We start from the raw sequence: 27,178 nt of genomic DNA on the forward strand, positions 1-27,178 counted from the left end.
AACTTTCAAATGATTTATTTTGTAAGTTCTTTGTATTTAAACTTCTGAAGTTATTAAAACTGTGCTAAGACTTTTGGGATACTGTGTGTGTGTGTGTGTGTGTGTGTGTGTGTGTGTGTGTGTGTGCTCTGATGGCACATATTTATAGCTGCTCTGCAAGGAACAGATGTAGAGAATCTCCTGGGATGGGAAAAGTTTAAAGGTCTTGCCCAGGGTCATGCAGCAAGTATATGTCAGAGGTAGGGCTTAATCCCAGCTCTTCCTGCTTCTGAAGCCAGCTTTCTCTACAAGATGCGTTCTATGTCTCTGTCTTTCCCTAGATTTAGAACCAAAATGGCCATCCAGTCCACTATCTTCATTTAACAGATGAGGAATGGTCCCAAAAAGGCTAAAATGATTTGCCCAAGGTCACACCAGTGGTAGGTAGCAGGGCCAGCATTTGAAACTTGATACTCTGACTCTTAAAGTAGTTCTCTTGCCAATGCATATTGTCCCTTTCTCATTATGATGTTAAGTGACAGATGAACTACCAATCTGCATCACATGGAAGGAATTTATATACCTGGAAGTTCCCTCCACCAATGAAATCACAGCTCCAGACTTCCCTCCTCCTCAAAAAAAAAAAAATCTCACTTTCAATGTAAGAATTTAATCGACTGCCTTTAGCGTCGTTAGTTGAAGCAATTAATTATCACTTATTGCCAGAAAAGCCATCCATTTGGCTTGAAAAATACCTAAACATCAAAGGCAAATTATATTGAGGTCAAATGAAATACATTCAGGTGAAAGGGACCTATTACTGTGTAATCATTTACAACCATTTCTATGTCATTTAGATCGAATGAAAATGTAAGACTCTATTCTGGGGAAAATCCACACATGACATACTCAGCTCTAGTATATAATACAGTAACCAAGAGAAGGAAAATCATTTATACAGTTTGAATTTGTTAACAATCAAAGAAACCAGATCTATGCAATGTAATTTTCTATTTTCTGACATTATACTTCTTTTGTTAACTATAGAAGAAATTCTTTTAGAGTAAAAAAAAAAATGCACTTGGCTTCCATTAACTGAGAGTCCTGAATACTGCCGCTGAATGTTGCTGACACAGAACCCCTTCAATATCTTTCAAAACTGACTATGGTAAATAACTACTTGTCCTTCCATCTCTAATTTGCACTCAGGATAAAAGGCTGGAGCATTCATTCTGAGTCCTTCCCTCTTCCTTCCATACTGTGATAATGAATGATTCAGCATTTTACCTAAAGTCAATTTTTAACTAGGTAGTAGCAATGTAATTCCAGCTAAATTTAGACTAAATTATACATCTTGAAAGTTTGCAAATAACTTTGCTGAAAAATTATAGAGAGAAAAAATGATGTCTTGGGCTCATAAATCAGATAAATAATGGTTTCCTTTGCACGGAATGGATGAAATGTCACATTTTGTAGACATAATGAATAGTTCCAGGTGGCTAAAAATGAAAATTGAAAATCTCATGAAATAATGGTCTAACAATTAAGGGGATTTTCCTAAAAGACTATGAAGCAATGAGAAACCCAAAACATTGAGGAAATGACTCAGGAAGGATTTAATCGTAGAGTACTCATGGAGGCAAAATTTGAGCTAGGGCTTCAGGGTGCCCAGCAGTCAGCCTGACAAGTTTGGTTGGGTTTGGGCTGAATTTTCCCCCCACTGAACCCACTAGTGATCTTGACCCTTTGTAGACACAGCCTTGATTATAGATGATGGGACGATAGCTTCCAGGAGAGCTGAAAGGTTGAGGCTGAACTATACAAGATGAAACATGAAAGATAAAAAAGCAAACATTTAACTTTCTCTAAGAGATGCCCTAGTTCTTCTCTGTTCTAGCTGTTCCCCCACCCCCGACAAAAGTTACAGAGGATGAGGTCAATAAGAGACGGTACAAAGCTTTACAAACACTCAACCTGTATTTCGAATATAAAAAACCTCTTTGCAGAGAAAAATTGAGGCACTTCTATAAAAGTGTCTATGTAATTGAACCAACTCAAACAGTCCATGTGGAGGATTCAATCCCTCATACTCTCAACCCCCATTGACCAAATGCCTGGATTTTTCCTCAAATGCCTTTTTTGCATGGTCAGAATTACCCACATAATTGCCCCAACTTCATTTGGCTTTTCCAGCTTAGAGATGGTCACAGAGAAACACATCTTCATTAAAGCTGTAGAGTACCATCTGCTAGAAGGAAACTTGCATGCTTCCTCTAGACAGATGGATATACATAATCATTTGAAAGCTGCATCCATCCAGGGGCAGCACTCTGTCTCAAGTAGCAGGAAGGAAGATTCTTTAAAGTGAAACCAAGTCATTCCCCAGATATATTTGAATTCAGTGTATGATTCATTAACAGAAACAAAGGATCACTGGACAAGAAAGCTAGACCCAGACCAAGAAAGGACCTTAAAACTCAATGTATGATTCATTAACAGAAACAAATGTTCACCAGATAATAGAGCTACAGACAAAAAGGACCTTAGAACATGATGTATGTTTCAGAACAGAAAAGATTGATCAGACAATAAATCAAGAACTAGAACTAGAAGAGACCTTAGTACTCAACATGGGATTCGTTAACACGAAGATTCATGGGATGAAATCCGGAGCTAGAAGCATCGTTTAATCTAACTCAGTGATTTAGCAGGTGAGAAAACAGAGGCTTAGAGACTTTCTCAAGCTCACAAAATGAGTAAAGTGGTAGGGCTGGGATTCAAACTCAGGTCCTGAGAGCTCTTTCCATTGCACAATTGCCTTCTTCAAGGGTTCTGCACAAACCATTCCACTATTGTTCACTGGAGATAGTCAAAACACAAATATATAAACATACATAGCCATAGTATGAGTCAGTTAGACTTCTTCATAACCATGTGACTGTACTGAGATCTCATTTCCACTTGAATTCTATATATACAAGGTGGCATTCTGGTCAAACAATGGTCTAAGACACCAGTAATTGTGTAAGACAGCAGGAACATATTGAAACCCCAGTGACACACTGCCAAGGGCAAATGCTTCTAGCATAAAGTGAGGGCATATCTGTGATTTCCCAAAACAATCCTACATGATTATTCCGAGTTCTATTAACACAGAAAGAGAAGGCTCTCCTCTCACTTACTCAACCTAACATCACATGCAGATTAGACCTCCTAACACATCATGCAGATTGGACCCACCCAAGGGAGGCAGGTTAGCTGTGGCCACACAAAAAGTATCTTTTGAAAGGTAAAAAATATTTCAGTCAGCCATTCAATCAGGCTTTTCTCTGTGTGATGTTAAGAAATAAGTCTGACAGATGTTCTCACTGGATTAGCCAGTTGTTTCGACATCATGGAGATACAATAATTCAGTCCAAAGAGTAGAGTAAATGAAAATGTTTCCAGTAGTAAGTATATTTGTCATCATCATAATCACCATTGTTGCTATCATCAACATTTATGTTGAGTTTTAAGGTTTACAAACAGCTTTACATGCATTAGTCTCATCTGATCCTCATAGCAAACTTGTAAGTGAAATACTGCTATGATGGACATTTTGCAGAGGAGGAAACAGGCTCAGTCACCAAGTTGTTAAGTATAAGAAGCAAGATCTGAAGCCAGGTCATCCTGACAGCAAATCCAACACAACAGCTATTATGTAACACTGTCTGTCTTCTTAACATTAGGGTGATCTTCCGTAAGCTGTTACCCCAAGTAAGAAGCCATGGGGTATAATGAAAAGATATTTCAATCTGGAATCGGGGGGTCTGAATTTGAATCATGGATCTGCAACTTATTTAGCCTATGTGACCTTGGAAAGTCATCTTATTTCTTTATTTTCTCACTTAAAACTTGAGGTTATTATCCAATGAGACAATCTTCAAATTCCCTTTCAATACTAGACCCCAAGATCCTAAAATAATGCATCCAAAAAAACTTTTATAAATATTGGATTCCAAACTCTAGCACTCTTAGCAATTTATACTTACATTCAGGGGAGGAAAAAAGTAAATTAAGAAAGAAAAAAAAATACATGAAACTATGACCCTAAGGAATTTTCACACAAAATGTCTTTTGGGCAAAACAGATGGTTTGCAATGCAATATAAATATTTTCTTAACTTATTCACCTGGACATGTAGAGTAGGGGTTAGTTACCATCATTTTAACTCCAGTGAAGCAAATTCACTAGGCATCAGCTTTAACAGGGCTAGTGTATAATTATTACTCTAAATCCAAATAGCAAGATGTGTCTAACTAAAATGCAACGTTTTCATCTCTGTCTTTATACATCAGCCATTGTATTTCACTAGCATGCAATAAAAATGTAGATACATAAATAGTCCATTGTGTGTGTGTGTTTTAACATAAATGGCATTCTTTAACCACTCCAGGGTCTATGAGGCCTTGGTTATTTTGGGGATTATTAGTTCATATTCAGAGTTCATAAACAGTCTGACAATTTGGTCCCACTTACTGTAGAGTTTGCACAAAATCCATGACGCAGAATAGAGTACGTTATGAACCACAAGATAGAATTTACAAAAATTCAATGTCAGTAAGAGAGAGTCAACATGCTATAGTGGATAGAGTCCAAAACTCAGAGCAAGGGAGGTTTGGGTTCTAATTCTGCCTCTGACACTTACTAGCTGTGTGAATTTCTCTCTAACGTAAAAGAGCAGGGAGGGCTTCATTCTTTGTCACGGTATCCTCAAGTCAAGCACAGTATTCTGTGCACAGTAGGCATTTGATGTTTACCTATTTGCTGATTAAATCTTGATGAATCATCTATTAACCTCTATATGCCTCAGACAACTCCAAAGACTTATCTTTTAAGTCACAGACACACTCTTCTGAGATGGTGGAAGGGATTCCCCACAGACATCCTCGGGGTATTCCTGAAAATGTCAGTAACATAAGAATTTGGCCTCTCCATGTAGAAGCTGAAATCACATAGATATTTTTCAGAGAGATCATTCCACTGAGCATTATGTTCCAAAAATAAGAATAATCGATAATATTCTTGCAAACTATAACTTTCACGCTCAAAGCCTCTCCATGTATGGTAACATATCTATATATCCTACATGGAGAGTCTTTTAAGCATATAAATATGATAGATGTGCATATACATATATCTTATGTGGAGGGGCTTTTGAGCATATAAATATATGTATTATATATATATGTACGTACATATATACATATACATACATACACACTTATATGTCCTACATGAATGAGGTTTGTAAGCATGGAAGTTAAGAGAAAGAGAGAAGTGAGAGGAGAGAGGGAAGAGAGAGAGACAGAGAGACAGAGAGAGAGAGGGAGATGGAGAGAGAGAGAGAAAGAAAGAGAGAGGGGAGAATTATATAGATATAGTCTCAAGTTACTTTATTTTACATGAAGATAATATTTACTTATCTATGAATATGTTGTCTCCCCCCAAAAGAAAGTAAGCTTCTTGAGAGCACGGCCTGTTTCATTTTTTGTCTTTCTATTTCTTTCACCCAGCACAATGTCTAGCACATAGAAGACACTTATAAATACTTAGTAATAGACCAGGCTTCCTGTACACTATTATGACCACATAGCAAGTGCTAAATAAAGACTTGTTAAGTATTCAATTAATGTGGCACAAAGGCACCCTCCACCCATTTTATTCTCACATTGATTTTAGGTTGGTTACTTATAAGCAGGACCCAAATGGAATTGGAGCCAACATTTTACAAGGAAACATCTATAAAAACTATAAATCACCATTTAAGTCTTACTGACCTTGAATTTCAACCCTCCTGTAGTCAGGGTTGAAGTTACCAAAGGACAAAACTAAATATAGACTTGCTGGTGAGTTAAAAGACTATAGAGTTATCAGTCTCTTTGGCTAGCAGCAAATGGAAAGAAAGCTCAGGTGCTGTCATGTTGCATCTAATAATAACAAGTGACATTGATGTACTACTTCAAGGCTTATAAAGAAACTTACGTGCATCATAATCATAATAACTGACCTTTTTATGGCACTTTAAACATTACAAAGTATTTTATAAATCTTTAAATACGGTATTTCAGTCTAAATTATCTTAAATTTAGAGCTGGCATGGACCTTAGAGGTCATCTAGATCAAACCACTCATTTTACAGATGTGGAAACTGAGGCCCAGAGATGTTGGGTAACTTGCATAAGGTCATGTAGGTAGTAAATGGCAGACCTAGTATTCAACCTCAGGTTCTCTGCCTTTAAATCCATTTCTTTTGCATTGTACACAACACTACCACTCAATATTATTTCAACAACATTATGAGGTGAGTACTACAAATCTTACTTTGTCACCATTTTACAGATGAGTAAATTTAGGCCTGGAGAGGTTAGGTGATTTGCCCAGGGTCTCTATTATTTAATGTCAGTTGTAAAATTGAGACCTGACACTTCCTGACGATGGCCAACAGGCTATCCACAATTCCCGGCTTTTTTCAAAGACAGTTAGCGTAGCATTTAATGAATATCCTTGATAACTCCTTCCAAGGGGACATTTTAGCATCTGTCATAATGTTTGTGCCCATGCCAGGCTTCTACTAATGCTCCATCTTGCTCTGCACTGAGATTTGCATCTATACAATTGCCAAAAAAAAATCTAGAAGCAAACTAGAAAATCTGGCCCAATTATCCAGATGTTTCCATGTGACCAGATGCTCAACAGTAAACTGACCAAATGTGAATAGGCCAGTGGAGCGGAATAAATTCTTGTCCTTCATTGTAGATGATTTTTTAGCTGGTCTGACTTGATTTATAAATTGGTAACAGCCAATACCGTATTCCCAGGTGGATTTTTCCAAGGCATGGAACAGAATAAGACAAACAAAAAAAAAACTATAAACTTGCAAAAAGTCGAGGGAGGGGGGATTTCCGAATAACCTCCCTGTACAGATGAAATGAGAATGAAAAATTGAGTTCAAAACCAAATGTGCAAACATTTCAGGAAATGATCTAAATCATCTCTTAAAGAGCATAAGGATGAACTTTAAGTTTGTGGAAATGCAGGCTATGGTTTCAACTCTTCTGTTCCTACCAAACGTCATGATCCAAAAAGACTGAGCTTGGCCTTCCAAAGTCCAGTGCAGAAGGTAGATTACCCACACCTGATTGATCACCCACACCTATTTGGCCAAGTGGCAATAAGACCATAATGTCATAGCTAAAAAAATATCTAACCTTCTGATTTTACAGATGAGGAAACTGAGGCCCAGAAAGCAAAAATAACTTGCCCAAGGTTATTGAAGGGCTGAGGCTCCAATTCAAGTTCTTTGACTCCACCTCCAATGCTCTTGACACCCGCATCATGCTGTCTTTTCCCAAAGCCATCTTCTACCATGAAAGCATACAAGTAGATAGAATCTTACAGTTCACAAGAAAACTTAGAACAAGAATCCTTACCCTAGAATCCAAAGAAGTATTTCATGTATAGATTTCATGAGGTTCCTGAACTTGGATGAAAAAAAAGAAAATTACATCTTGATTTTCACTAACTTTTGATTTCCTTTTTAATCCTATGTATTTTATTTTCTGCATCTAAAAACATCCTGCCCAAGGAATCCATGTCACAAAAAAGGTTTCAAAATCCCTTGTTTAGAATTTGTAGTTGGTACATTAATTTCCCATCAAGAACATAACTGACAAAACCACACCAGCCATCCCAGGAGTGACACCAATTAGCATACACTTTTCCTGAGGGGATTCATGAGTAAGTAAGATTTGGTTTATGTATCTCCAAGGTCCACTGCAACTCTGGGAGGCTATGGTTCTGTCACACTATTTTTTTAAGGAGAGGCCAGATTATAAAGCATGTATTTCTGTTCTGGTCTCCTATTCCTGTGGATAACAGGAAAAATTAAATAAAAGTAGCATGGGTGATAACTAGGATGGCTACTACTTCTGCCAGGTCTGTAGCAGCATCCTAGTACCCTGCTAGTTCCCTGCCTTTGCTTCCTCCCACATTAGCCACTGCCCAGCTAGCTAAAGTCCCTCCCCCCAACAATGTAGCCGCCAATGGAACACAAGAGTATTCCATGAAGCAGCTGATCTACTTGGCTGATGTTTCCCTGAGATGACATATCAGTCAAGAGATGAGACAGAAACTTCCCTAAGCCATGGATGAGAGACCCCAAAGATAACGATCCTAGGGGACTTTTCCTGACTTCCAACTTCTACAGATGATCATGGAATGAAACCAGTAAAGCACTACTGACAACTGTTATGAAAATGCTGGGTTTGTTTCCATGGGTGTGGAACACTGCATGTAACCTCCAGTTTTGTTGATGCTTTGAATGGTTCCTCTGATTCTTTTCCACTTCTTCCTCTTTTTTTAAAAAGTCAAAATTTGTTTTATGGCATGACTTGTTAGAAACAACAACTTCACATCTTAAAACAAAAGGAAAATAATATGACATGGCTCTGTAGTGTGGGAAGAAAAAGTACACAGAGGGAAAGGTAAGCAATGTAAAAATAGATCAATAAAATCAAATTTACAATTAAAAAAAGGAAACATTGCACGTGTTCTTTCTGATTGAAATGAGGAGACCTTCCAATTCTATGTGCCATTCTCAAGTGATTTCCAAGATTGTGAGTCAGACTCCCTCCTCTGGTCTTTAGTCTCAACTGTTAGCCTCCTTGCCTAAAATGATATCACCTCACTGTACTATTGCTATATGATAAAAATAGCATATTTCTAAAAGGACATTGTAAATGCAAAATTTAGATGGAAATGTCAGCTTCATATCTCTTTGGCCAGGTTTGGAAAGGAAATATGAAAGGGACAAGTATATGTTAACTTGTCTTCTCCCTTTGGAAATTGCAATACGAGGAGACAGGCATTGCATAAGGATTAAAAGTACATAATGGAAAAACTACTATGAAAAAAAGAATATGGGCTTTGTATGTATTTTAAAGATGAACGTCTACTTCAGGATTAGCTAAGAATCAAGACTAAAATGACAGATGATAAATTATAAGAGATAATCAATATTGTATCCTAGGGAGGGGGAAGGAGAAGAAAAAGCATCCTCCTCCCCAAACTTTCTTTGACACAGGGGAGAACAATTAAAAAGTTGTAGGGCCCCTTCTGGGGCCACTTGGCCAACTCTCAGAGCACATTAAAACCCCAGAGGGGAGAATGTCATTGGCCAGGTGGGGGGACATTAAAACTGAGTCATCAGTACTGTAACACCTCATTTTGGATCTAGACTAATGCTAGAATTCACCACCTCTGATTTTTCTACCCAAAACCTTACTAAAGGTGAAATGACTTTTTTGTTTCTTTTACACAAAAGCCTTTCAAATCCTCATCTGGCAAATAGCTCATCCAAACTATACTATTTTGTAACTAAAATAGAGAAGAAATTACTCACAAAAGGTCATTTACTGCTTGCTGACAGAGTTTCCATTCAAGTCAATTCAAGAAGCATCCATTTGTATCTACTTTAGTCCAGGCACTGTGCTAGGCACTGGGGGACATCAACACAATGAATGAACTCTCCCAGTCCTTAAGGATGCCATATTTGAGTCCATGGGGTAGGTAGGAACACATATACACACACAAAATGAACAAGAATAAGTAAATATACTTCTAACGTACCAGCTTAATAGATGCACATAATTTTATTACCCTAATGCTAGGTCAATCCTTAGTACTATAATAGAAAAAGAATAAACTCCATCCCCCTGGAGTGGGGGGAGGACTAATTTAGAAAATGGTAATTCCTGAAGAGACTGTCCTCCACTCAAAGGTTTACATACAGTTTTCTGAATGTGTAAAAATAGCCTAGTGTCAAAAGGTGCTTCACACCTCAGACTGTATTGCTTCATTCCTATCAGTCCAATCTGATCCCTTCTCAGCTGCATTTCACACTGCTTTGGAACCTGCTAAAATACAGAGATGCCTCTATCGTAATAACACCTCTTCTCAGCAAGGGAGAGGAGCAGCCCAAGCTTCAGCCAAATCAGCAAGGAGCAGATGACATCAACACACCGTTCTAATTATGTTTCTGGGATTTTGTTCTATTCTCTGTTCCTCTAAGAATTGCATGCCGCTGATACTGAGCAGGACTGTATCATTCAGCACCACCATTCAGGGGACTCAATTCCAGGCCTTTCCTGTAGTTTTCAAATTCTCTCTTGGTTTTCTCATACTCAAGGCTGGAAAGTACCATATTATAGTGGGATGAAATGGTCAGCCCTCAAAAATATGACACTCCTAAAGGCTAAAAAAATTCCCTTATGTGTAGCTAAAGATGCTTCTTATCTTCTACATGAACTTTGAAGCTGAACATCTTAGCAATAGTTAGAGTTTTTGACATTTGCCAGCTAGGACTTGCAAGGAAAAAAGTCCCTTAAAGCCTCTGTGCCTCAGTTTCCTCATCTGTAAAAAAGGCTGTTCAGCTCTAAGGTCCCTTTTAGTTCTAACTCTATGATCCTATGATTAATTTTGAGACCAATTATTGATCAATTCTTTGGAGAAAAATCAACTGTGAACTAGCTTGTCAATTCCAGTGAAAATAATCCATTAGGTCTCCTTGCGTAGGCATAGTCCCTTTCTTGAAGAAGCTAAATTAGAAAATGGTAATTCCTAAAGATACGTTCCTTCATCAGATTTCAAGGTCTTTATATAGTGATGAGGACATTTTGTTGTTGTTCAGTCATGTCCGACTCTTCATGACCCCATTTGGGGTTTTCTGGGCAAAGATACTGAAGTGGTTTGCCATTTCCTTCTCCAGCTCATTTTACAGACAAGGAAACTGAGGCAAAAAGGGTGAAGTAACTCGCCTAGGGTTACACAGCTAGTAAGTGTCTGAGGCTAGATTTGAACCCACGAAGATGAGTGTTCCTGACTCCAGCACCAGCACTCTATGCACTACACCACCTAGCTGTCCTGCCTTGGACATAGAAAGACTTAACAAATATTTATTGACTGACGGAATTAATGATTCCTTCGAACCCTAGGAGGAGTTGATCAACCACTAGAAAGTGAGCAAGTTACTCCTCACTGAGAGGAATTGATCTGGGAAGATTAACCAGACCTAGTTACACCACAATACCTTTGGAAGTCCAGATAAAGATCCTAACTTGTAACAGCCTGGCTCCACATCAAGTACTGACAAAGAGTACATATGTACTCCTGCTGGTTAATCTTAAAATGAATCTATATTTCACATATACCTCTTCTACTCAGTAAAGCAATCTTGGCTATCACCCATTGGCAAAGTAAGACTACTTATTCACCAAGCCAGTTGCTTGAGGTTTTAGAAATGAAACTTTTCATTTTCAAACATCAAAAAAGAAACAAATAATTCAATTTCTCCTTCAGGAAACTTGAAGGCCTTGATAACTATTTTTCGAGAGTGAATACACTCAAAATAAATACCTCCATGTTCACATTTCAATCATAGATGTAGAGCTGAGAGGGACCTCAGAAGTCACCTAACCCAACCGTCTCATTTTTCATATGAAAAAAATGAGGCACAGAAAGAAATGTAAGTAACTCACCCCAAATCACACAGGTAGTAAACAGCAGAGCTGCAGTTTGAATCCAGGTCATCTGACTCTAACTTCAATGTTCTTGTCACTGCCATTACTATGCCTTCTCACAAAATTATTTTCTCTCTTTAGTGAATAAGTGGATGAAACCCTACAGCTCACAAGAGAGTTTATAACTTGTAGCTGATTCATTAATTTCCCATCAACAGTATAGCTGACTACACCATGCTCACCAGAAACACTGCCTTCAACAGCACTCTCAGGAGTGACACCAATTAGTAAAGCCTACTGAACTCCTGGGAGATGCCACCCTCCTCCCCCACTTACAGATTTCAGTCCAATGGGAGTACCATTAATTATTTCCCACTTTTCCCAGTGGTAAATGAAATTCTCTTTTGGATCATAATACCCACCACTGACAGAGGGAGAAATAGACTTGTTCTTGGTGTTATTAACACAACCAGTTATATAGAAAGAGAACAAAAATTTAACTGGCACAAACCAAAATCACCAGGTTGGGCAGGGCTGAGCAAGATCTCTCCTTACAAGAAGAGAAAGGGGAGAAGGGGGATGGTAACTCATACAGTTCCCTACCATTGAAGCCCCTGAAATGAGACTGGCTGAGGATGCGAAGGTATTTGCAGTTGCTTAATGTTCCCATTGCTATTTAAGCTCTAAGTTGACTCGAAAATATAAGACATATTAGACAGATCAAAAATAGTAATAATGGGAGAGCTCGTGCATGCCACAAGAAAATCTAAAACAATGAGGAGTCACAGCAAGAAGCCAACAGAGTTGATGTCATGAAAAAACATAGCATTTTCAGGCAAATCTATTTCTAGTAAGTATAAACTAGATATGTCATCCTCTACAACCTAGTCACTGTATCACACATCCTATATTATAGCCAAGAGAATTAAACCAATCAATAAGATCCAATTTAAATAAACTTTAAAAACCATTTAGCAGCCCAAATAACATTTTCTAATAGTCCCATCTTTCCATCAGAGGGGGAGAAACATGTATGGCATTTAAGTAAATGAAATTAACATTCTTCCCTCCCTATCAGGCATAAAAGCCAACTCACCTTGGTAACATGGCTCTTTATATAGCAATTCCAGAGGAATTTTAAAGAGTTGAACTCAAACCTTGCCAAAGGTACTTGGGCCAGAAAAAATGAATGAATAAATGATTTTTTCCATTCCCCACCCCCCCCCATGCAAGAAAGCAAAGCATGAAATTTCACCCCATTGTTGGAGGTATGTCTCTAAATTCTTCAGTGCCAACATATTTCTACTCCAACATGTTGCTCAACCACTTTCTTACACTCAGTTGTGTATATAAGAAATGTAACTTACCTAATAGGGAAATAAGAGGGGAAGGGGATAAGAGAAAGAGGGGCAACGATAAAAGGAAGAGACAATTAAGGGAGGCAGTTATCATAAACTAAATAGACTTTTTAAGGAGGGACAGGATAAAAATAGAGAAAATGGAAGAAACAGGAGAAAATTGGATGGAGGGTAATACACATTAATCATAACTGTGAATGTTAATGAGATGAGCTCACCCATAAAACCAAAGCAGATAGTAGAATGCATCAGAATCCAGTAATATGTTGTTTACAAGAGACACACTTGAAACAGAAAGTTACACATAGAGTTAAAATAAAGGACTGGAACAGAATCTAATATGCTTCAACTGAATTTAAAAAAAGGCAGAGCAAGCAATCATGATCTCAGACAAAGCAAAAGCAAAAATAGACCTAATTAAAAGAGATAATCAGGGAAACTACATTATGCTAAAAGGTACCATAGACATGAAACGATATTCAAAAAAATTACAGCAAGTTTCTCTGATAAAGGCTTCATGTCTTAAATATATATTGAGTATAGAAATGAATCAAATTTATAAAAATAAGAGTCACTCCCCAACTGATACATGGTCAAAAGATATAAATAGATGGTTCTCAGAAGAAGAAATCAAAGCTATCTATAACCATACGAAAAAATGCTCTAAATCACTATTGACTAGAGAAAGGCAAATTAGAATAACTCTGAGGGACCACCTCTCAGAAATGACAAATGCTGGAGGAGATGAGAGAAAAATAGTGTTGTACTAGTAGAGGAGTGAACTGGTCCAAGTATTCTAGAGGACAATTTGGAACTATACCCAAAGGACTATAAAATTGTGCACACCCTTCAACCCAGCAATACCACTACCAGGTCTGTATCCCAAAGATATCGCCTCTTTTTGTGGCACTAAAGAACTGGAAATCTAGGGGATACTCATCAATTGCAGAATGGCTGAACAAGTTGTAGTATATGATTGTGATGGAGTACTATTGTGGTATAAGTAATAATGAGGGAGAAGTTTCAGAAAAACATGGCAAGACCTACATGAGTTGATGCAAAGTAAAGTGAGAATTGGGAGATCGCTGTGCACAGTATCAACAATGTTGTAATGATGATCATCTGCGGAAGACTTAGCTACTCCAAGCAATACAGTGACATGAAATAATTCCAAAGGACTCATGATGAAAAAATGCTATCCACCTCCAGAGAGAACTGATGGACTCTGAATGCAAATTGAAGTATAAAGATTTCCTCTCATTCTTTAATTTTCTTGCTTTTTTGAAACATATCTAATATGGAAATATGTTTTGCATGATTTCACATGTATAATTGAAATCATATTGGTTGCCTTCTTAGTAGGTAGGGGATGGCGGAGAGAGAAGGAGAGATTTTGAAACTCAAAATTTAGAAAGAAAAAAGGTTAAAAATCAATAAATAAATAAGAAATTAAAATGTTAAAAAAAATTGCAAAGAATCTGAGCAAAAGATGGATGTGAATCAAATGAAATACTACTTTACTATAAGAAATAATCATAAAGGGGAAGGTTTCAGAGAAACCTGGGAAGGCTTATATGAGTTGATGCATAGGGAAGTAAGCAGAACCAGCAGAACAATTCATACAATAACAACTTTGTAAAGACAAAAGACGTAACCACTCTGAACAATGTAGCCAATGACCATGATTCCAAAGGACTGATAATGAAACAGGCTACCTGCCCACCTCCTTACAGAGAACTGTTGGACTCAAGATGCAGATGGGAACATGTTTTTAGATAAAAACAATGCAAGAATTTGTTTTGCTTGACCATGTATATTTGTAACAAGAGTTTCCTTTTTCTTTTTGGAGGGTGTGAGGAAAGTAAATTTTTGTTCATTGAAAAAACACATTCAAAAAAGAAAAAAAAGCACTGGTCCTGGAGTCAGGAAGACCTGAGTTCAAATCCGGACTCAGACACTTGACACACTTACTAGCTGTGTGACCTTGGGCAAGTCACTTAACTCCAATTGCCCTGCCTTCTCCTCTCTAAAAAAAAAAGGAAAAAAGAAGAAGAAAAAAAGAGCTGCTATGAGAGACAGAAGGCAGATAACATTCAAGACCAGGATATGCATTATATACATGACAAGTCTATTGGCAGATTAATTTTAGGAGCAAGTGCTATCTTATAATAGATGGGGAAGGAAGAGATTGGAGTAAGAAGGAGGGAAAGAGGCATGAGTCAGGAGATTGACCACCATTTTGTAGCTGTGACTACTTTTAAAACTAATTTGACCACGTGAACACAATTGAACAGTCACTTACCTAAAATTACAAATATTAGAGCTAGAAGAAACCTTAGACCAGGGGTGGGGAACCTGTGGCCTTGAGGCCAATTGTGGCCTTCTAGGTCCTTGGGTGTAGTCTTTTGACTGAGTCCAAGTTTTACAGAACAAATCCTTTTATTAAGGAGATTTGTGAAGTATGGATTCAGTCAAAGAGCCCCACTTGAAGACCTAGAGGGCCACATGTGGCAGGTCCCTTAGAACATAGAATATAGAATGGTAAGGTTGAAAAGGACCACAGAACATAAATTATAAGGATTGAAAAGGAGCTTATAGAAATATAGAAGTTGGGATTAATGTCAGTGCTAGAAGGAGAGTTAGAGCTTAAAATGCCAGATTAGAAAGGAACCCTAGATTACAGAATATTAGAGCTAAAAGGAATCTTAAACTATATAGCACAATGATGGAGCAGAAAAAGACCACAGAATAGAATGCTAGAGGTAGAAGGGAACTTAGAGCACTTGAAGCTCAGAGACTTGAGAACACAGAAAATTGGGACCAAAAAGGAATTGAGAAGAATTCACAGAAGAAATTAAAGCTTAGCTACCAAGTGGCAAATCTGGATTCAAACACAGGCCTTCTGGCCCAAATCCAGTGTGCCTTCAACCACACTGCACTGCCATTTACTAAGATAGACCATTCAGTCCCATCAACTCAGATGAGCTGTTTGTACACATGAACTCAGACTAAATGTGCAGGGGATTTAAGAATAGGCCAATAAGATACAGACGCATGTCCACTAGACTCCAGATGCTAAAAAACAAAACTTTTAGAAATTCCATTAGCAGAAATAAATTTTAACATTTATTGGGCACACATATAATTGCTATTAAAATCACTTTCCTAAGTGGTATTCCATTTCAAATATTTTCTCTGAAAATGATCATTCTTATCTTCTTTTTAAAAGTCTTGCTCTTTTCCCCCCTTTGGTCATATAACCAAGTAACCATCCAAGTTTATGGAAAGAAACCACGACATCGATGACCCCCACATATCATTATCTATGGATCTGATGCCAAGGAGGCATTCATTTTTGCTTTGGATAATTTCTTCGGGGGGGTGGCTAGTTTTAAAATTAATTTTCACTATCTGAACTGACTAGACAATGGAAAGAGATGACCTGGAAATTTCCTAGGGAGAGGAAGGGTTGATGAAGGATATGAGAGGCACAGGAAAGGAAGGAAGACAGTCTAGAATTAAAATCTGACCATAATTCACAAAACACAAGATCTGTGCAGGTATAAGTGAGAATTGACTCTATTTGTAGCCTGGTTAGTAAAAAAAAACCTTCTGAGAGGGGAGTCACTTTAACTGGGTTCCAATAGCTCCTCTGAAATAAACCTATGAAAGCAAAAACTCAGATCTATTTAATTAAAGTTCATGGCAATCTGTACACCCAGACAAAGATCTTTCCAAGAAGATATAAAAGCTTGATGTTACTGGTTTTACTTGAATACTTTTGGCCAAGTTTCACTTCACGAATATTAAGATTGGATTTTTTTGGAAAACCATTGCCTTCTTTAGGTCCATAGATAGCCCAGATTTACCCCATGTCCTCCAAGCTCAAGTCCTCTGTGGTACCAAACAAAATCTGGAGAGATTTAGAATCATAGATTAAGAGATAAAAGAGACCTGCCAGGTCTTTGAGTCCAATGTCCGCACTTCACAGATAAGGAAACTGAGACCCAGGAGAAATTAAGTAATGAGCCCAAGATCACACAAGTAATATATGGAAGAACCAAGATTTGAACCCAAGTGTTCTGACTCCAAACCCTGAGCCACACAATTTCCAGATACACAATGCTGTCTTGCCCATAGGGTCTGGTATATTTATTTAGAAACACAGTCATTGCCTTTAAGGGGATAACGTTCACTGCCCTCATCCTCAGTTCACACTTGGACATAAGTATTCCCATTTATTGGAAAGGTTTTCTTTCATCTCCAGTACAATGTAGTCTCTATCCAACTGCCCCTCTCTCATTTTCATCAGATCCTGAACCAGAAGACAGGATTTGTCACTTAACCTACCAAGGTTAAGAAGGTCCAGAAACAAACCCTCCCTTCTAATGCAAACCGATGTTTCTTTTTTTGGGAGGAAAACCAAGAGGTACCTTTTGTTTCCACCAAGCGTCCCTTGAAGTATTCTTCACTCAGAAGGCCATTTATGTCTGGCAAATCCCCTCTTGCAGGCCCTCTGGCCCTCAATGGCCCCCCATATTCATTACAAACTGTATCAATATAAAGAAAATATAAAAGAGGAACATTACACTCTGCAATGGGCACAGAACATTATGCTCTCTTGTAAAAAGTGTAAATGGAAGTGAGAAGGGCAGCTCCCACTCCACTGAGGAAAGGGCCAACCCTCCAGACCTCAGAAAAACAAAAGTGCTATGCAAATATTTTGGATTCTGCTGGAAATTGAGTTGCTATTAATGAATTCAGGATAATTTTTTTTTAAAGAACTTCCTCAACCTAAAAAGTTGCCTCCATCAAAAAGGCCACTGAAATAAGACTCCCTTTGGCATCTCTTTTTCTCGCTTTAATTCAAGTCTGACCTCTCCACCAATACAAATGTAAGGAAAAGTCTTGGGCATGACAATTGACATTTCTGTTTAAAGGGCTCCGATGAGGAGGTTGAATGCATTTTGCCAAAATAACGCTAGCGTCTAGACATAAAAGAGAGTTGAGAACGTGGTGTCTCCAGACCAGGCTTTACCACATCAAGAAAAGAAATCTTCAGACTCACTTACCAGCTATCACCATTTCTGTAAAATAAAAGGAAAAACATGCGAGTGTATTAACTGCATTCTTTCCTCAGAAGGCCTACCAGTCATCCATTAGCCACAGAAACATCCTCATACCTAGTAAGCCAAAATCAACTCCACCTCTTTTAATGTATGAACCAACAATTGGAGGAGCCCCTTGGCTCTTTCACTCCCTTATACTTCAGTTCTAGTTCTGTGACCATAGTGGGCAAGCGAATGGGAAAAGAGCACTGATACTGAGATCAGAGGACCTGGGTTCAAATTCTGCCTCAAATATTTACTATCTAAATTATTTTGCTAAATTGACTTTACCTCCCTGGGCCTTGGTTTCCTTCCTCTTCCTTGTCTGTAAAATGGGTGGGTGGGTCTTGCTGGTCTCTGGGGTCCCTTGCAGCCCTAGATCTATGACCCTAGGATAACAGCAAGATATAAAAGGTCACTATTACAAAGCAACAGACCAGGTAGAGTAAAAGGAGATGACGGGGAGTTACTGAACTTCCATTTAAATCCCACGTTAAACATTCATTAGCTGTGAGACTATCAGCTGGTTACATCTTAACCAATTCAACCTCGGTTTCCTCGTTTCAAAAATGGAGGTCGAATCCAATTTGATCAAATAAGCCTCCTTATACAAGGCTCTATGTTAAGAGGATACAAAGACAATCCCTAATTCCACCCCAGTCCCCAAATAGTCCCATCCCTCAGGAAGCTTACACTCTATTAAGATAAGGATATTTGTACTTCCTATATCCCAGAATGATTGTGAGGAAAGTGCTTAGAAAACCTTAAAGTATATTATCATAAAAAGGTATTGTTAGTGATACTTTAATTGTCCAACTACAAAACCAAATTCCAATATTCCAACATTGGGGAATTTTAAAAACATCCCTATACCCTCTTTTTGGGCAAGCCATTTCACTTCCCCTGGGCCTCAGTTTCTTCATCTGTAAAATGAAGTTGGACTAAATAATCCCTGAGGTTTCTTCCAGCTCCAGGACTATGACTCATTCCATTCCTTTTCCATGACCAGCTCAACAGACAGCTCATTTGGATTGACTGGAATGAATGCTTCTTGACCAATGGTGGGGTGCTAAGGTTTAGGAGGTGAAAGATCTAGCCTCGAGTCTTGGTTTGCACATGGAAGCTGGGTTTTAGCTTCTTCTGTAAAACTTCATGCATGATTTCATGGGTGTTAAGGGAGTGGTGAGACCCAAAAGAAAAAAAAAAACATTTATTTGCTAACAAACATTCATTTGCTAAGCATCTAATTTGCTCAAGGAATTCTGGTCCAATTCCTTCAATTTACAATAGGCCCAGAGAAGCAATGTGATTTGTCCAAGGTCACACAGCTAGTGAATAACTTAGCCTGAGCTGGAACTGGTCTCCTGACTCCTCAGTGTAGTGATCTTTTCACTACACAATAATGCCTTTCTTTTGTAGTGATTTTTACAGTGACCAAAAGGAATGTTTTAATCCCTGCCTCCCCTGACCCAATTACTAAGTATGGCTGCTTCCTTTTTTAGTGATAAGGGAGGACAATGTATCAGCCACAGGATGTCCCCAAATATATGTGTGTGACCCTAGGTCAGTCACTCAAGCTCTCAATTTCCTCCTCTGTAAGATGACATAATATACCACATATGGTTATTGTGAGGATCAAACAAGATAACATACAGCGAGCATTTCGCAAACCTTGAAATGTTACATAAACACCAGCTATTGTGACCTTCAAGGAATTGAGAGATTGTGTGGCATAGTGGATAGAGAGATGTCCTTGGAGCCTAGAAGACAGAAGTTCAAGCCCCACCCATACCACATATAGTCTGAGTGACCTTTGGTAGATCACTTAGTGTCTCCTCTGGCAAATCTCTAAAACTATGCAATATCGAGAAAGTGTCAACCTGTATTGGTGGAGGGATTTCCTCACTTGGGAGCTCACTATACCAGTGAAATCACTAGACTATAACTCTATTCATTATCCAAATACATTACAGTTTGGAAATTAACTGGGAGAATCTCAAAACACCAAAATCCAAGTCTGTGAAAATAGATTTGTTTCCCTGGCACCCTTCTAGGTAACCCATGAGGTGCTCCATATTGTCATAACTTAATAAAAGCCAACAGAAGTGCATCTTTTTATCACGGAATTATGTCCTAGGACAGCTTTAAGCCAGATGACCTCTGAGGTCCCTCCCGTCTATCTCAGAGATTCAATGAGTCTTTTGAAACTAAACAGACTTAGATCAGGCCAAGCGAATTGAAGTGCTCCATAACAATGGGTCACACACAATGCATATATGTGTATATACTACACATAGTTAGTATGCACACATACATACATATGTATACATGAGAATGTGTAATGTCATGGTTAGAGCACTGGATTTGGAATTAGGAAGACCTGAGTCCAAACCTTGTCTCTAGCACTTGCTTGGTATATGACTTTTGGCAGTCACCTGACTTCTCTGAGCCTCAGTTTTCTCATTTGTAAAATAAGGTAATAATAGAACCCACTTCCAAAGGGGTTGTGGTGAGGACCAAGGAGATCATAATGTAAAGTACTTAGTCGACCTTAAAGTGCTTTATAAATGTTAGCTGTTACTGTATAAAGTGTTTTGCGAATCTTAAAGCCACCTATAAGTGTGATATGCTCAGTACAAGTTCCTTTATTCACATTTTATGGATGAGGAAACTGATGCTCAGAGGGGCAGCGCTTGGCCATAAGTACACAGCTAGTAAGTGTCTAGGTCATGACTCACCCCATGATCTTTGGACCCCAAGCTGAGTACTTTCTGCACAATGGCAGTCTCTACAGGGATGCTATTGACAGTGGAATTTTTTCTTGCCCCCTTTGTAACCAATCTAACAACATGTACTCATTAAGTACCTAGAATATGTCAGCCTTAAGACTAAAGAGGTACACTCCTAATAACCCAGACCATTTTTAATTTAGTAGTACCCTAATAACAGTCAACTCAGAGGCCTAGAATAGACTCTCTTGCCCTCTAGAAAAAAACACATAGGTGAAAAGAAACACCAGCATTCTTGGCTATTGTTTGCCATTCCAAACAGGGTAGATGAGTCACTGCCAAGACAGAATGCTCAGGAAGTATCTTTTGTGGGAGGACCAGGAAAATATTTGGAGACAATCTGACCCAATCTGGTGTTAACTTGGAATAGGTAGTGCCTTCCCTACCAAAGACATTTCTTCAGGGCTCATTTTTCATATTCTTTAGCACTCAGAACTCTGCCCAGGATAAATTTCAGTGACAACTAACCAGTAAAATATATCTTGTGTCTGTATACAGTCAGCTTTCTTGAAGGAACACAGAATATCTCGAGAAATTACCTGGAAATTTCACAAAGTGAGATGTGGCCCATAAGTTATTAATCCACACAATCACTTTGAGATGCCAGGGATGAGAAAGGCTAAGCAAAATAATGCCTGGTGTTTTGGGAGGCATTTGATGCTTTCCAAAGCACTTTCTCACAAGACCCTCACATCAATCCGGTTAGGCAGGTAAGGCAGATAGTTATTTTACTGAGGAATGAATCCAAGGGAACAGTGTTTAGTGATTTGCCCAAAGCCACACAGCTGCCTATTGACAGACTAGTCTCCCACAGGTCCTGGTCCTTGCTTTCTCCACTACTTGCCTAACCCCATTCAGCAACATCACAAGAACAGTCCCGTGGTCTACCAGATCGATTAGGCTTCTCTACTGACTTGACCCTTTACTTTCCAGCTGGAACCTTTGGGCAGCCCATTTTAACAGTGTCCAACAGCATTTAAAATGAATTTCTATCTGACTGCATTCCAAATTACCCATATTCTTAAAGTTCATATTTGGTAGAAGGTGACCCCATACAAATACGGTCTACAAAGAGCCTATCAAGGATGAGTGTCTATATCTGCAAAAAGAAAAAGGGGGGGGGGTGAAGGATTAGAGAAGAATAAAGCATTCTTTATGCCTCTTATTATTCCCACTAAGATTTCTGATTTATACTTCAATAATCCTTTAAACTGCAAGGTAGGATGGTATTGGTCAGCTCACTCTTAATTATTATTATTATTAACAACAACAATAATAATAATTAACATTTATATAAGACTTTAAGATTTTCAGGTATTTAGTCTACATTATTTCATTTGATCCTCACAACAACCCTGTGAGGTAGGTGCTATTTTTACACCCATTTCACAGATGAGAAAATTGAGGATGAGAAAAGGTATGTGATTTGTCCAAGGTCACAAAGCTAGTGAGCATCAGAGGGAAGATTCAAGCCCAGATCTTCCTCGCTCCAAACACACTATCCGTTACACCTACCTCTGACTCTATGTCAATGGCACCTAGCCATGTGCAGATAGGCATTGAATAAATTAATTCTGGTGCTGGCAATAATAATACTATCACAACACAGGGTGGCCTAGCAGTATGTCTGTTCATTTTAGTTTTACTGAGATGTGGAATACTGAATGTAATGAAAGGGGGCTTCACGTGGGGTAGGAAAAGGTGAGGGGCTAGCAGGGTGACTGGCTGAGAATAAACTCTAGGTTCATAAACTCCTTTAATGAATGAATGAAAGGAATCTCATTGTGGCCTGTACTCATAGACACAGGGGTAGAAAAGAAAATAGAGGTTGATTTTCTTGCCCGACCCCCTTGTTTTAGAAAACTAAGGTCCAGAGAGGGGAAGAGATTTGCCCTGGTCATACAGAAAAGTGACAGAGACAGATTCAAATCCAGCCACCCCAACGCTAAATCCCACAATCTTCCCATTGCATGATGTAGCCTTCTCTCTGTACTTATGGAAGAAATGTAATATTTAGGTAGCCCACTTATTAATCAGGTCTTAAGACCCATCAACTGCAGTTCTTGGGCCATTCACTCACTTAGGAATTTTAGTAGGGAATTATTAACTTTAGTTAGATTATACTAAGCTTAATTTTTTTTAAAGAAGCATATTTAAAATAGTCTAGTTTTCAGAAGCATCAGTGTAACAGACCAATTTCATTTGATTGCGAGTTTTTACTTCACAATTCCTTTTCCAGTTTTTACTTCACAATTCCTTTTCCAGATCACAGTTATTTATACTTTTAAAAGAGGGTGGAATCAATATGCTGTTATCTGTGTGGCTAACAGTCTCACACAAAGGAAAACGGAGAACAATCAAATAAGACCCAGAAATCATTCTTCCAATGATTGTCATTGAATTGTAACATTAGCAAACATTCACAGTTTGAAGTCTCGTTCGATCAATCTCCAGCATAAAAATAGTGCAAAAAAAAGCATTCCATTCCCTTTACTTTGTGGTCCCAACCTTGGTACATTTTCTCCAGTTTCATGTCCTCTGGGATTTTTGTCAACACTTGCTACTGATGCCTTTCCAAAATTAATAATAAAAATAATTGATTTCTGTGGGCCCATACAGCCTGTTTTTTTAAGTTAATTTCCAGTTAAAAATAAACTCTGATAAAACCAGGATAAAACCATGGCCTCTATTCTGTTAGACAATTTACTTCCTTAAGTCTACACAGCAATTCATACAAATTTTTGGAAAAACAACCACTATGGAATCCAATGATTTCTGAGAGATTCAATGAAAGCATTGGTAAATGACCATTTGACTATATTCATTCTTACATAGTAAATACTTACAATGCCAACTTTTTTCTGCTATCATTAAGTAATTACTAGCAATGTTGACATCACACACATATGCACTCGAGCAAGCACACACACACATACACAAACACACACACACACACACACACACACATACACACACACACACACTCCCTGTCAAATGATCTTGGCTTTTTTATCATCTCTTCCAACTCATGTGCAAAACTCTTGCATTCTAATAAAAATATAAAGATCGATTTGCTTTCGTTTAGCCCCAACCCCCTCTACAAGGTATATCATCTGCATGATATGTAATACAAGTTTACTTATAATTAGGTCTCATTTAACCAATAAATGGTGTACTACTGTATGCATTAGACTCATTTGCATATTTCAACTTCTTCACTGCACTCTCTATGCATAAATAGATTTGGAAACTCTGGAAGGGGGAGAGCATCACACGTCAGTCTCCACAGTCTTGGCGTTGCTGCAGTTTTTTTTATCCGTTTCACTGTCATCCCCCTTCCCCTGACATTTTTCCTCTTTTGCACAAAGAGATTCCTTAACTCCTTCTTCCATCTCCAGATACTCAGACTTGTCCCCAAAGGAAGAAGAAGTTGAGCTCCGGAATTTCTTCAGCAAGTTAGAGGGCAGATATGGGCAGCTGACAGCATTCTGGGTCAGCTGCGTCTGCTCCTCATTCTCAGTCTCTCTATGGTAGAAATAGTTAAAGTTGGAAACAATCACTGGCACGGGCAAAGCAATGGTTAACACACCTGCAATGGCACACAGGGACCCCACTATCTTGCCCCCCACCGTGATGGGCTTCATGTCCCCATAGCCCACAGTTGTCATGGTCACCACAGCCCACCAAAAGGCATCTGGGATGCTTTGGAAATGCGTAGTAGGCTCATCTGCTTCGGCGAAGTACACAGCACTGGAGAACAGGATGACCCCAATGAAAAGGAAAAAGATCAGAAGGCCCAGTTCCCGCATGCTGGCCCTGAGGGTGTGGCCCAGGATCTGAAGGCCCTTGGAGTGTCTGGAAAGCTTGAAGATCCGGAAAACCCGGACCAGGCGAATGATCCTCAGGATGGCGAAGGACATGGCCTGCTGCTGTTGGCCATTGCCACCTCCTTGCTGCTGGGCCAGGTCGGTGCCCAGGGTGATGAAGTAAGGCAAAATGGAGACAATGTCAATGATGTTCATGATGTTTTTGAAGAAAAGGGCTTGGCTCGGGCAGGCAAAGCAGCGGACCACAAACTCGAAGGAGAACCAGATGATGCAGACTGTCTCCACTATGAAAAAAGGGTCATTGAAGATTGTGTGTCCGGAGTTCTCCAGGTGAGGAGACATGGTGTCATTGGGCATCAGACCTCGCCCACCGGCACTCATGGCCATGGTAGTCTCCTTCTCATCCCGGAACTCCGGCAGAGTCTCCAGACAAAAGATAACGATGGAGATCAAGATGACCAGGACAGAGACAATGGCGATGCCCCGAGCCGGGCTGGAGCTCTCCGGGTACTCAAAGAGCAGCCAGATCTGCTTCTTAAACTCATTTTCTGGCAAAGCCTTGTCTTCTTCCTCCCTCACAAAGCCCTCATCTTCCCGAAATTTGAGGAGGGCCTCCTCTCCCAGCTGGTAGAACTTCACCTCTTCAGTGAAGATGTCGAAAGGAACATTGACTGGCCTCTTCAGACGCCCCCCTGACTGGTAATAATATAAGATGGCATCAAAACTGGGCCGGTTCCGGTCAAAAAAATACTCATTGCGTAAAGGGTCAAAATACTGAGTCCTTTTCTCAGGATCCCCCAGTAGGGTCTCTGGAAACTGAGCAAGGGTTTTCATCTGGGTCTCAAAGCGGAGGCCGGATACGTTGATGACCACCCTCTCGCAGCAGTCACTGTAGCGGACAGAACTGTAGCCGCCGCCACCCCCACCCCCATCATCCTGAGGCAGCAGGTCAGTGTAAGAACATTCATCTCCGTGGTCATCCTCGCTATAATAAAACCTCCCATCTTCTTCCTCTTCCTCCTCCTCCTCTTCCTCCTCCTCTTCCTCACTCAACTCCCTCAGGATTTTTTCTTCTGAGCCGCTAGGCATGAGGTCTGAGCAGTGAGGGAAGCTGCCCTGCCGATGATGGATCTTTTTCTTCTCTGTTGTCCGCTGCTGCCGCCGCCGTCTTCTGCTGCTCCGGCTGCTCTGGGGGTCGTGTGAAGAGCAGGCCCCACGGGCCTGATGGTGGTGATGCGAGCCGCTGCCTCCTCCTGAGCCCCCACTGCCTTCCACCGCTGCCGTGGCAGCTGCCACTGCGGCGGCTGCAGCAGCCCTGGAGTGCGCTAACCGCTCCCTCTCCCGTGCCCGGGCCTGAGCGGCATATCCGTAGGGCATGTGACTGTTGCAGCCCGAGCTCTCGGCACTTACCATTGCAACCTCCATGGTGCTGGTTTTATGCAAGGGCTTACCCTAGGAGGAGAAGTATGGTAAGGGAATGGATTGTTCCTGTCCTCACCAAATCAGGGCAAGCTCTGAATGCTTAGGTGGATTTCTTGGAAGAACAGTGATAATGCCAGTCCAACTTTGCATTTTCCACCCTAGCTGCTCCCTATCCTCTTGCCTCTCATGGGTTCCACATTGTACCACTGACCTCGGTGGTGTAGGATCCAGCAGCAGCAGTTTCAAGTCTAGGTCAGAAAAGATGGGGTTTCCCAAGCATTCCTTTATGCCTGAGAACTCCAAACACAGAAATGGTTTGGAAGCCAGTCTACGAGGAAGTCCTGAGGTTCAGAAAGAGCAAGCATTAGCCAGCTAGTAATGGCACCAGGAAAATGCATTCTCTCCTCCTGCCATAGAAATTGTCCAGAACTTGGTCTATCAAACTCAAATAAAAAAAACAAGATGTCTTTAGTTTTAACATATGCCTTCAGGTGAGAATTTAACCCACATCAGGTGTTGTGATATAGGTCCTGCCATTGCTTCTCAAGCTTAGCAAGGAGGACTTTGAGCCCCCTACACATCAGTCCATCAACAATGTCTCAAACCCAGGGGCAAAGGATGGGCAGAGGCAAAGACTTTAGGAGCAACACAGGGTACAAGAGGCCACTGCAATGTCAGACTCAACTCTGAGGTCTCCATAGAAGACACGGAGGTGGAGATGAGTCACTCTTTGGCTAAGACCATGTAGAAGTTGCACTTGACCTGAAGAGGAGAAGAAACAAATGGGGTGGGGTGGGGGAGGGGAGAAGAGGAAAAACTGTCATTTTCCTAATAAAAAAATATCAGCTACCAACTTGTCTTGGACCTCCATGTGAATACCTAAATGGTCCTCTATTTGGATGCTCACTGGATCTCCAAGGTCCCAAGCTCTCATCCTAAGTGGCCTAAGTGAAAGAAAAGAGCTTCAAATGGACAAAGTCAAAAAGCATGCATTTGCTAAAAGTGTGTTAGAGTTTGTTCCCTCATTCCTTTCTCACTTGTTTTTTTTTTCCTTTCTTAATCCCACTTTAGTCTGTTTTCTGACCCAATTACCCCATTACTCAGTCTGTTTTCTTTGCACCTTTTAGTCTGTTCTTT

At 39.6% G+C, this 27,178-nt stretch overlaps 1 protein-coding gene across 1 annotated transcript; it reads right to left on the minus strand.

Annotated features, from left to right (window-relative positions):
- Positions 1 to 23,739: 23,739 nt before the first annotated feature.
- Positions 23,740 to 26,745, minus strand: KCNA4 (potassium voltage-gated channel subfamily A member 4). The gene has a single exon (XM_036762325.1). The coding sequence runs from the start codon at positions 26,042 to 26,044 to the stop codon at positions 24,062 to 24,064; it is 1,983 nt and encodes a 660-aa protein (XP_036618220.1). The 5' UTR covers positions 26,045 to 26,745; the 3' UTR covers positions 23,740 to 24,061.
- Positions 26,746 to 27,178: the final 433 nt, after the last annotated feature.

The sequence above is a fragment of the Trichosurus vulpecula genome, chromosome 6, assembly GCF_011100635.1.
Source record: "Trichosurus vulpecula isolate mTriVul1 chromosome 6, mTriVul1.pri, whole genome shotgun sequence".
NCBI classification, from domain to species: domain Eukaryota; kingdom Metazoa; phylum Chordata; class Mammalia; order Diprotodontia; family Phalangeridae; genus Trichosurus; species Trichosurus vulpecula.